Source organism: Cannabis sativa, chromosome 2 (genome assembly GCF_029168945.1).
Source record: "Cannabis sativa cultivar Pink pepper isolate KNU-18-1 chromosome 2, ASM2916894v1, whole genome shotgun sequence".
Taxonomy (NCBI): Eukaryota; Viridiplantae; Streptophyta; class Magnoliopsida; order Rosales; family Cannabaceae; genus Cannabis; species Cannabis sativa.
The window spans coordinates 31,183,521-31,196,315 of record NC_083602.1 but is presented as its reverse complement, the minus strand read 5'-3'; the positions used below and the strand labels follow the sequence as shown (position 1 = coordinate 31,196,315).

Here is a 12,795-nt window from a genome sequence, read left to right as displayed (position 1 = left end):
GACCATTTTGCTGAACTTTATGTGAATGAGATTGTGAGATTACATGGGGCACCGTATTCTATTGTTTGTGATCGAGATGCTCGGTTCACTTCATCTTTTTGGGAAAGCTTACAGAGAGCAATGGGAACTCGATTGAAGTTCAGCACTGCATATCATCCAGAGACAGATGGTCAGACTTAGAGAATAAATCAGATCTTGGAAGATATGTTGAGGGCATGTGTGATAGATTTCCAAGGATCATGGAGCAAATACTTGCATTTGATTGAATTTACTTACAACAACAGCTATCAGTCTACTATCGGGGTGGCACCCTATGAGATGTTGTATGGAAGAAAATGCAGGTCTCCACTGCATTGGGATGAGTTGGGAGAGAACAAACTCCTAGGGCCAGATGCGGTTCAGCACACCAACGAAGCTATTCAGAAGATCAGGGCTAAAATGATCACAGCTCAGAGCAGACAGAAATCTTATGCAGACCTGAAGCGGAGGGACATTGAGTTCGAAGTGGGTGATCATGTGTTTCTTCGAGTGACACCATGAAAAGGACTCTCAGTGAAGAGATTTGGCAAGAGAGGGAAACTAAGTCCCAGGTATGTTGGTCCATTTCAGATATTGGATAGAGTGGGCAGTGTAGCTTACAGTATAGCTTTACCGCCATCATTATCTGGGGTGCACAATGTATTTCATGTATCTCAACTCCGGAAATATGTGTCAGACCCATCACATGTTTTGAGCTATGAAACACTGGGTTTGCAGGAAGATTTATCCTACAATGAACGTCCGGTAAAGATTCTTAATCAAAATGATAGGATTTTGAGAAATAAGACAATTACCCTGGTGAAAGTCCTATGGAGAAACAACGTGGTTGAGGAAGCTACTTGGGAGCTAGAGTCTGATATGCGAGAACAATATCCAGAATTATTTGAGTAAAATTTCGGGACGAGATTTTCTTTTAGAGGGGGATCATTGTAATATCTGCTAATTCCGAAAGGGTATTTTTGTAATTTTATTTAGTTGAGAGTATTTTTTTTATTATTTTACATATTTATGGATTTAAATATGTATAAGAATTTTTCTTTGTGATGATATGATATTATTGGCATGTGCATAATGCCTAATAAATATATATATCTCGCTATTATTATATGGGTGTGTGAATTGTTTGATTTTGGTACATATTATTATTAGTGTAGGAATAATAATAATGATGAATGTTAACTTATAATAACATTGGGATTATTATTTTGGTCTAATAATAACGGTAAATATTATTATAGTGTTAAAGGGTATATTTAACATTATTATTATTATTATTATTATTATTATTATTATTATTATTATTATTATTATTATCATTAATATTATTATTATTATTAATATTATTATATTTAAATTTAACGTTATTATTATTATTATTATTATTATTATTATTATTATTATTATTATTATTATTATTATTATTATTATTATTATTATTATTATTAATAATAATAAGTTGAGGTTGTTAATACGAAACAGAATATGATGTGGTTGTACGTTTATACGCACGAACCGAACTGAGATTTTGGTGGAATGAGAAACGTTCCACTTCGGTTCAAAGCGATCTCTCTGCTTGAGTTTAAACACGATAGAAATTAGGTTTTGAGCTCTATTTTCGTACACCAAAAACAGAGAACGAACGAGAGAGAGAGTGAAATATACGGCGTATACGATACCGAAAATTTTTGTTTCTTTAAGCGGAGCGCAACCTGGGTGAAAGTGGGGGTTTGGGATCGCTTATATATGACCTAAGGAAGCTTTTTAACGTGGTATAAAGGGCGGAAGTCGTCGTTTTAAGATTCGCCATTTTTGAAGCTGCAAAGGTGCGGCTTAGTTACGGACTCGAATTCAAACGTGTTTAAGCTTGTTCTTGGGTCAAGGGAGGTTATATTTGAGTGCATGGGACCCTAAGGATTGTTTTTGATGTAAGAAAACGAAGCTTTAACGTCCAAAACGAAAATCCAACATTTTGACTCCATTAAAGACGGTACACGCCAACGAAGAAGACGACCCCGATCTGCCTTCTCGGACCACTTTTCTTGATCGTTTTGAGGTCATGAGCATTGTGGAGAGCTTCTCCAATCGAAAGGACGCTTCAAGAGCAATCGGAGACAAAGTTACACTTTACCGGCGACAAAACCGACGAGAACGCCGGTGACTGCGTTCTGACCGTTTCTGAGGATCTTGTTCTCAACAAGGAAATTCGTTGAGGTGCTCGAGGTAGCAAGTGTGGTCTTAGCAACTGAGGTAAGAAGAGTGGACATATGTACACAGGGCGTATGTTATGCATACAACTTGGGATGGGTTGCTATTTAATTTGATTGTGTTGTGATTTCCTTATATTTTGTGAGCATCATTAGCATGAGAATAATATTAGGGTCTCGCTGCTTGTGTGAGCATATCACTTGCAGGTTATAACTTTATCATGGGTGAGTACAACTTATGGTAATTAATTGCCCTGTTGGATGCCAAGTGTGAGAATAACACAAGGCAGGGCAGGTTACCTCATGTCTGATCAACATGAGCGTATAGTTGATTATCGTATGTGAGTATAATGTGCGATATGAGACTTGATTTGTGCATGTGAGAACAACATGCATTGTGGATATATTTATGGAATGTGAATTACTGTTGATTAATGTTAAAGAGTAACTTCTGTCAAGTAACTAGTTAGGAGGGTTATGTCCTACATAGCTCTTCTTACTGGGTGTTAGCTCACGGGTACTCTGTGTGCAGGTAAGGGTAAGGCTAAGCAGTGAGATTGAAGAGCTCGAGGCGTGGACCGCATGTTAGGGGGCTGACACAGTATTATGCTTTTAATGTTTTTTTTTTTAACTGCTAAACATTTTGGAACTATTATTTTGACTTAACTAGTTCTTATTTAAGTTTACAGTACTAAAAGTATTTTGTTTTAAACAATGAGATCTCATGCTTGGATATTTTTCAATAAAGAAGTATTTGATTGTCTTTATCTTATTAAATTGTTTTATACGGACTATCCTATGTGACATCTCGGGAAATCGGGGTGTTACACCCGAGACATCAAGGATACGTTGTATTTCACTCTCCTGCATTCCACTGCAATCAACTGCTGATTTTGTTGGGTTAGGATGAAGACCCGAGGTACATGAGAATAGTTTCAACCCTTTGAGGAGGTAATATACACTTTTGAAATCACCTTTACAAAACAATAGTACATCATCAGCAAAGCTTAAGTGATTAAGCTTAATTTCTCCACATCTGTCATGAAACTGAAAACCTTCTAAGGACCCAATCTTCTTCACAATTCTAGATAGATACTCCATCCTGAGGACAAAGAGCAAAGGGGACATGGGGTCCCCTTGTCTTAACCCTCTCTTTGATTCAAAGAAACCATAGCATGAGCCATTAAGCATAAGAGAGAATCTAGGTGTCTTGATACAAGTCATGATCAAATTAATGAACTGCTTAGGAAAATTGAAAGCCACCATTGCCTCTTCAATGAAGTCCCACTCAATGGTATCATAAGATTTTTGGAGATCTAGCTTAATCATACAGTTCGGCTTTGTCATCTTCCTTCCATAGTGTCTGATAAGATCCTGACAAATCATGATGTTATGCGCAATGTATCTATCTTTGACAAACCCTCCTTGGTTCTGTGCTATCAAATCTGGGAGAACATGCTTCAATCTAGAACATATCACTTTCGTTGCTACTTTATAGATAACATGGCAGCATGCTATTGGTCTGAAATCTTTAACAGTGTTAGGGCATTTTACCTTAGGAATCAAGGTTAATATTGTCGAGTTTATCTCCTTCATAATCTTCCCGAAGGACAAAAAAGACTCCACAGCTTCAAAAACTGTATTTCCAATCTGCTCCCAGTTATCTTGAAAGAAATAACTCGAGTATCCATCTGTACCCGGTGCTTTAAGGCCAAGAATAGAGAACACTGCATTCTTGACTTCCTCCAATGTGATTTTACTCATTAATAGCTCAGCATGATGATTTGTGACTAAAGGCCCTTGTTTGATCAATTTTGGCAGCACCCTCCTCCTATTGCTCATTGTGCTCCCCAATAACAACTTGTAATAAGCTAATAAGGCTTCATTTATCTGCTCGGGTTGAGTAATTCTGTTACCATCTTGTTCTTCAATCGACCACACTCTGTTCTGTAATCTTCTCATTCGGATACTGGAGTGAAAAATAGAAGTGTTTTCATCCCCATTCTTCACCCAAGTTACCTTTGCTTTCTACTGTAGCATTGAATGAAGATCTGCTGTAGTTTTAATCAGCTTTTCCCTTGCTTCCCTCTCTTCATTGTGCAAAGAAGGATTCAAAGGATCAAGCTTGAGTTTATCTTGGCAGCTCTGTAACTCTTCTCGGGCTTTGATTTCTGCAGCATGGAGATTTGAGTATCCTTACTTATTTATCTCCTTCAACTCTGTCTTCAGCATTTTCAGTCTTGAAACCAGTTGATACATCTTAGTCCCTTTTATACTTGATTCCCAAACTTCTCTAACTTTCTTCCCATAGTCCGGGTGGGAACTCCACATCCTGAAATACTTAAATGGCCTTTTGCCACTTCTTGTTTCAGGATGGATGGTCAGAATTCCAGGAGTATGATCAAAAAGCTCTTCATTTAAAAACAAAACCTCAGCCCCTGTGTACTTATTAATCCAGTTTGGGTTTGCAAGGATCCTATCTATTTTGGAATAGATCCTAGCTTCGCCATGTTGCTTGTTGTTCCAAGTATTGTAATTACCACTATACTTGACATCCTCAAGCTTGCAATTCTCCACACAAAGTAGAAATTCAGGCGCCAAATCTCCTCTAACTTTATGCCCTATCCTCTCTTCTCTTGTCAAAATGTCATTGAAATCCCCAAGTACTAACTACGGGTCCTGTGTATCAATCTCTTGTAAGTGTCTCCACAATTCCTTCCTTCCTTCCCTATCATTGTAAGCATATACAATGGTAGCATAAAAAGAGATATTCCCATCAGTTGTTGTAATATGACAATGCACAAGCTGACTAGTACACCTCAAAATATTAATGTTGAAACTATGAGGATTCCAACCAATTACTATGCGACCTCCTGGATGCCAAGGCAAATTCGACGTGAAACACCAACCATTAAAAACATTTGTGTACAGGGCTCCCAATTTAGAAGCCTTGACTCTTGTCTCAAGGAGACAAACAAAACCAGCTTTTTGTCGAGCAATAAATTGCTTGATTACGCCTTGTTTCTGCTGATTATTTGCTCCTCGGACGTTCCAACAAACTATTTTATCCATTACAAAGAGGAGGTCCTCCCCCTCCTCCTGTATTGTCATTTTCCCCATCAATACCCTTTCCGATTAGCATGACTAGTGCTTGTATTTTTATGACTGCTGCACTATCTTCACTCTCATTCCGATCATGCTCCTCACTTGTAGATGCCTCAACTAAAGCTTGGAAAGTGTTTCCAACCCTCAATTGTTGAACAGGCTCTTTCTCTTTAATTTTCCAAGCTTTTACTACTGGCTGGAAACCATCAGAATCAATTGCAGTGGCTTTTCCCTCTGCAACTTTCACTTCAGCACCCGGCTGCCCTATTGGTTTGACCACCCATTGCTGCTTCTTTGCCACGTTCTTGCGACACTCCTCCGTGCTATGTCCCAAACCAAAACAGTGCCCACAAACATTTGGTTTCCACTCATATTTCACCTGAACGGAGACATTGGAGCCAAATTCATTCTCAAACCAAATCAGGTCAGGCAGAGGTTGATTAAGTAGTACTTCAATTAAGACTCGAGGGAACGCCAATTTATCTCTTTGCTTAGTGATTGCATCCACCATAATTGGCTTTCCCACTTGTCCTATTATTTTGAAGAGAGATTTTTCCCCCCAATATTTCAGCTCCAAATCTTCCAATTGCACCCAAATAGGTACTGCCCTAATGTCTTCCTTTTTAACATTCATATTCGGATCCCATTCTTTCATTATAACAGGTCTTTTATTGAAGAAAATGTATCCACCAGATAGTATCTCATCTCTAATTGCAACGTCAGTGAATCGAATCAAAAAAATGCCATAGGCTAGCAGTCCTACCTTATCCACCTTATCCTGCCATAATCTCCTTGCAAAACCTTCAAGCACAGCCAGTGGGGGATTTTCTCCTAGTACATAGCAAACAATAGATGGATTCCAAAAGGCAATCTCATCTTCAATATCTTCCAGATTAACTTTAATCTTGGTTCGGCTATTACTCTCAAAAGAATTCACTAGATTTTTCTTTACTGATTCAGACCTGAGAACAGGGGGAATAGATGCATTACCTTTCTTTATCGATTTAGCACACTTTTGATTTGCTTGTAAGAAGAAATTAAAATCTGAGCATACTGCCTCCTATTGTTGGATGGATTTCATTCAATTTTACTGTTTTAGTGATTGTTTATGTAGTAAATCATGCTCCCTAAACTTTGATATTTACCAATTCATGCCCCTCAAACTTTGATATGCACTAAATCATGTCCCCTGAACTTTAATCCATGTTAAATTTTTATTACTAAAATTAGACAAAAGTCCTTAAATCTAACAATCTCAATAGTTCAGGGAGAATTTTTAACGGTAAAAAAAGTTCAATGGGCATGATTTGGTACATGTGAAAGTTCGGAGAAAAAAATCCTAATTAACATTTTTTTTTAATTTTATAAACATAATAATATTATATATATTCAACTTAAAGTAATAATTTAAATAAAAAATATAAACCATATTTTTTATTTGTTAAAAAATTTAAAAGATTTTTTTTCATTTTACATATTTGATAAAAATTGAATAATATACAAATATGTATTGTATTAAAGACTAATTTTGTCAATCACACATAGTAAATAAATAATATTAAACCCACATATAAAAATATATAATACAAGAGAGAAACAATAGTGAAAAATATATAACTTATAAATTTAATATTCACAATAGTCTCATATAATTAAAAGTTTATATACAAAAAATATCCTTAAGGAGTATTATTATTCTAATAGAAATTTTATATTAATAAGTTAATATAGTTTTAATTACCCACAAAAAGAATAATGTAACCTATAGTAGAAGAAATAGCCTATAATATAAAAATTATATTAATATTTTAAGGAAAAAAAATATATAGAAAATAATTAAGGGATTATTTTTTATATATTTATATAAATATATTAATAAATAGAGATATATTCTTTAAAGAAAAATATAACTAATCGGACGATATTAAATTTATCAATTATAAATATAAATAATAAATAATACTAATTTTGAGACAAACTAAAGACAAATAATAAAAATTTATATATAACCTAAAATTATAAACTCACTATGATTTCCAAACCATGTGAGATTTTTTTAAAAGAACTAAAAGTTTAAATTTTTTAAGAAAATAGAAAATGAAATGAAAAAATTAGAAAAATTTACAAATTAAAAAACATAGATTATTAGAAGGGAAGAATGTCACATGACCTCCTTATGATTCTCTTTTATAGATTTATATAGATATAGATAGATAGATTATTTTAGCTATTATGAAAAGTATTATTCTTATTTAAAGCACTATAATATTTTAATCACACTACAAGAAAGGGGACCTTTTATCCCACTTTTTTAGTTAACAAAAATAAAAAAAATGGGATAAAAGATATATTGAGACTTTTTATCCCACTTTTAGATTTGGCTCCTCAAATATGCAGCAAATATTTTTTTAGACAAGGGCTCTGTTTGGTAGAAAGTTAAAAAAAAAATATTAAAGGCAAAAAAATAATTTCAAGATTCGATTTTTATGAGTTTGCCAAACAGGGGATAATTTTTTTTAGGGAAACCTTTTATCCCAGTTATTAGTTAAAAACCGGGATAAAAGGGTTTAGTGTGAAACCCTTTTATCCCGGTTTTAACTAAATAACCGGGATAAAAAGTCATCCCTAAAATCCCAAACGTCAACCTATCGATCGACATAACAGCTAGCTCGACGTACAACCCCCAAGTCCCAACCCAGAAACCCTCTCGCCCAAACCCAGAAACCCTCGCCCAAACCCTCACGCAAACCCTCTCGCCCAAACCCTCTCGTCTAAATCCTCGCCCAAACCCAGAAATTAACCCTCGCCCAAACCGACATTGGCGGCGCCGTAGAAGATAACGCCTCCCGTTTGGTCTTTATTCCCAGGTTTGCTCTTTCTTTTTATTTCTTTCTATTTTCTTACTTTATTTTATCTGTTGTTGCTGTTGCTGTTTCTTTTCATATATTGGGCCTGCCGTTTCTATTTTCTTTCTTTTTCATTTGTTTCAAAACTCCATTAACAACACATTTTCTCCTACTCTTAACCCCATACTAAAGACTATTCTCATTCCAACATAAAACATTTCACCAGTTGGGAAGCTTGGAGAGAAGTTATTGAATCGTTTTAAGGTATTGACATATCTCAGGGCCTTCAAATTCTTGAGTTGTTTATTAGTAAAGGTTTACTTACTTTCTCTTTTGTGTTTTATGGCTCTTAATAATTATATCATATGATAATAGAAGAATTAATTTATGTGTTGCCTTGTTGTTTATTTTTTTTTTTGTCTAGAGAGTAGAGACTCTACTATAATGTGATTACTACTACTTTATCTCTGATAGATTTTTTACTTTTGACAATAAACTGATATGAACACTAACATTATAATTTGCAAAGTATGCACTTGAGAAAAGTCTGTTCTGTTGTTGTTGGGGTTCCTTGGAAATTTCTTACTGCATTAGTGAATACTGAATAGTCAACTTTAGCAGTCCTTTTTAATTTTATTACTGTGATTAATTGGGTGAAACCATAAAAATGAGTGATCTTTATCTTTTGATTGTGTATGGAGGAAGATGTTGTATCAAAATAAGAGATTATTATGTGTTTGGTGCTGCTAATAGTAAGTTATATTGAGCTAAATTATTCTTTTTCTTCTATCTATCTATGTTTTGCAAATAAATTTTGGACTTCAAAACTAGCATCTTTGATAACAGAGTGGAGGACTGAAACATTTTTAGAGTCTTCAATGTGAATGCCATCAGTATTGGGACTTAGAGCAGGAGAGTTTATAGAAACAGAGTCAACTTGACTTGACAACTTGTATATGCCATCAATATTGTTTTGTATATGCTAGTGTTTGTTACAGTAAAACCATTATAAATTAAGAACTTTATGACTTGACAACTTGACAAAAGTATAATTTGATCGAGGCTATTAATTTATCAAGGTTATTTTGTATAATTATTTGTGTTGTAATGGTGTTGATGATAATGATGATTATTATTTTGTATAATAAATTACAGATGTAATTAACATTATTATTAAATCATTTTTATTTACAAAAGTGGTAATATAGGTTTTAGAAATAATTTTAGTGATCAAGTCTAACTATCAAAAATTAACATTTATTTTTCTTATGGCACTCATTGTTTTGTTAACAACAATTTATTTACTTAGTTAACATTGGTTTTATGTAATAGTTAGTAATCAATAGTCCTTGAAAAAGTCATTTTGAATGTGATGCAGCAGAAACTAATAAAATAAAATTAATAAAATTACAATTAGCTTATTATATATATATTTATTAGTAGATTAATTTAATTTAATTTAATTACAACAGATGATGAGAGAAAGGTGAAGTTTCTGAAAAGCTTTCGAGGAGCTAAGACAAGGTTGGTTCTGTTCGCTGATATTTACACCTTATTTTACTAATTATAAAGCTATTAGAGGAGTTTGAATATGTTAGATATTCATCCATAGTGAAGTAGATTATGCGATATAAATGTACTGCGGTCGGATGTGTGACAATTATTATATTGTTAAATGCTATTTTGATTATTTTTTCTTGTTATCTGATTTACTTGCGTGCATTGTTAGACAGTTATTAAATTGGGAAATGTTGTAGAAATAGGAGAAACTATAGCCAATTTTTTAAGGATTCTTAAATGAACATGTGTTTTAATATTTAATTACTAAGTGTGCTTAGGATTTTTCTAGCAACTTGTAAATTTTTTATTTCAATCTTGTTTGTTAGGAATTTTTATTTTTAGTTTACTAATAATGTGTTAATATAAATGATGTTTAGTGAGTAAGTATTATGTTTTCAGTATGATGTTTCCTACTAAATGATTTAATTTGTGTATCTCTTGTAGATGACAAAGCAAAAGGATGCAAATAAACCAAAAGGACGAGACAGGACAAAAAAGAATGACATCAACAATCTGAAAGCTCAAGGACGCAAGACAAAACTAGAGTAGAATGAGAAATGAGAACCTATAGGAACATCATATGCAGATATGCAATCATGGATTGGGGTTAAAGCAAGATCTACAGTCCCTCTAAATTATGATGATTGGAGACATGTAGATTCGAAACTCAAGGGGAAAATATGGAAAGACACATACGTAAGACTTAAATTTTGTATGTATATATTGTTGGAAATTATTTTACCAGGATCTTAGATCTACTCACAAGTATGTTTATTAACATCCTAAATATGAACTTTCTAAAACGATGAAATAAACACATATAAAGTTTAAGAAACCTTACATTGGGTGCAGCGGAATATAATGACTCCTTCCGTTCAGATATCTAGCCCTTGATTCCTTTCTGTAGCAGAGCATTATCAATATCGGAACTCGGATCTCTTTCTCTGAATCTTTGATGCTGAAACTCCTTTGCTGATGATCTTTCTTCACGATCTTCCTCACTATGATTGAGGTATCACTTGATGTGTGTGGGCACTACTCATACACTAAGGATTTCGAAATTATCAAGGAAGAAGAGAGAGAGTGGTCAGCTAAAGATAGGGAGAGAGAAGGCTCAGTTTTTTCTGAATAGAAAAAGTCAGAAGAAAAGTGTAATTTTCCTGAAGCCTTCACTATCTATTTATGCGCATTCCTACTATGGTTAGATTTGAATTATATGGCATTAAAATAATGAAAAAATCAGTTTAAATTTCCTACAAAAGTGGCTGGCCCTAAACTTAGTGGATTGGGCCTTGCTTTTTGCAATTTTGCAATTTTAACACCTTTTGTATCTGATTTTCTCAAAAATGCCAATTTCCTAATTCAACCATTTAAATGCCAATTCTAACTATTTAATAACTATAAATAATTATTAAATAATATTGTCATTTATCATATTTATTAATTGAACCATACAAAGTATCATAATTAACAAATATGCCCCTATAAACTCTTTCTTTACAATTTCGCCCTTACTTAGTGAAAAATTCACAAATAGACATAGTCTAATTTGAGAATTATAATTGATTAATCAAAACCAATTACATGAGTCTTACAAGCAATATTATCTCAACAGTGGGGACCATGGGTCTATATAACCGAGCTTCCAATAAGTAGATCAAGAATTTAACACTAAAATTCACTGACTTATTAATTCTTCGTTGAATCCACGCATAGAACTTAGAATTGCACTCGCAGTATATGTTCCACCATATAGACACATCATTAGTTATCCATTCTTATAATCCTAATTTGATCAATCATCCTCTATATGAATGATCTACACTGTAAAGGGATTAGATTACCGTTACACCCTACAATGTATTTATTCCTTTATTCACTAGACCCCGTATAAATGATATTTCAGCTTATGTGAAATGAGTACTCCACCATTTATGTTCGTTTGGTCAAGCTCGAAGGAGATCATCCTTTGCTTACTATTCGCCAGATAGAAGCTATAGATTCCATGTTTATGATAGCGCTCCCACTCAATTGCACTACCGTGTTCCCAAAATGTACGTATCACCCTGACCTACCAGTAGGCTTAACTAACAAATCAAAGAACACGAATAGCCTTTCAAGATTGAGCCTAATCATATCTCGGATTAAGATCATTTGATCTAGATCAACTGTGCGATATTGACTTGAATAGATATTACGGTAAGTTTAATAAATCTAAGTCAAAGTTCAATATCTATTCCCTTCCGATGCATACTCCATGCATCCAACCCGAGCTTTACTTTAACCAATGCTCGGAAAGAACATAGCACTTCTCCAAATGCAAGTAAACTCTTGTTGTAGATTATCATATCGCAAAAACCCCGTGTCTCGATAAATCTAGGAAACTTTATTCACATAGTCATGTTTACTTTCCAATGTGTTGACAGCACAATAAACAGGATCAAGTATGTGAAAAGGGTTTCAGATGAATTTATACATTATGTACATATAATCATGAAATAAATCATGTGAACCATGCAACATTAAATGTTATTTCTGATCTATATTAATAAACAAATCTGATTATATTGAAATGAGTTTTATTTAGTGGCATAAAACCCAACAAACTCCCACTTGCACTAATATAAAACAAAAAGTGCGTTTCAAATAATCTCAACACCTTGATATGCAAATCAAGTGTAGTAGTAGTAAACTCCTCGTAATAGATCCGAAAGGTTGAATTAACCACAACCTTTTCTCCACTATTACTCTTCCTTAATCACAAAATCATTGATAATGTGAAATTCCTCTCTATATGTTTACTTCTGGGACATCGGATTCTATATCTTTGGCAACTACTTTTGGTTAATCGAAATTAACACTAGTAGTTTAAGGCAATTTGGAATGGTGCCAAAGATGCATGTAACTTTCCTTAGATCGAATAAGTACCTTCTGCAGCCTTTAACATCTGGGCCTCTCTGCAGACCTGTAGACTTCGTATAGGTTTTTACACTTCTCCAAAATCACTATTCCACCCCTGTAGTAACCACCATCTTATCGTA

At 33.9% G+C, this 12,795-nt stretch overlaps 1 protein-coding gene across 1 annotated transcript; it reads left to right on the top strand.

The window, feature by feature from the left end:
- The first annotated feature begins 318 nt into the window (after nt 1-318).
- LOC133034251 (uncharacterized) lies at nt 319-930 on the top strand. Its single transcript, XM_061109303.1, has 2 exons — nt 319-504; nt 610-930. The coding sequence occupies exons 1-2, from the start codon at nt 319-321 to the stop codon at nt 928-930; spliced, it is 507 nt and encodes a 168-aa protein (XP_060965286.1).
- The last annotated feature ends 11,865 nt before the right edge of the window (nt 931-12,795 follow it).

What these genes read in the sequence shown, in the direction of transcription:
- LOC133034251 (XM_061109303.1), top strand. Translation starts at nt 319, where the DNA reads ATGTTGTATGGAAGAAAATGCAGGTCTCCACTGCATTGGGATGAGTTG. An exon ending in GGAGGGACATTGAGTTCGAA is followed by an intron (nt 505 to 609) that starts GTGGGTGATCAT and finishes GGTCCATTTCAG; the next exon opens with ATATTGGATAGAGTGGGCAG.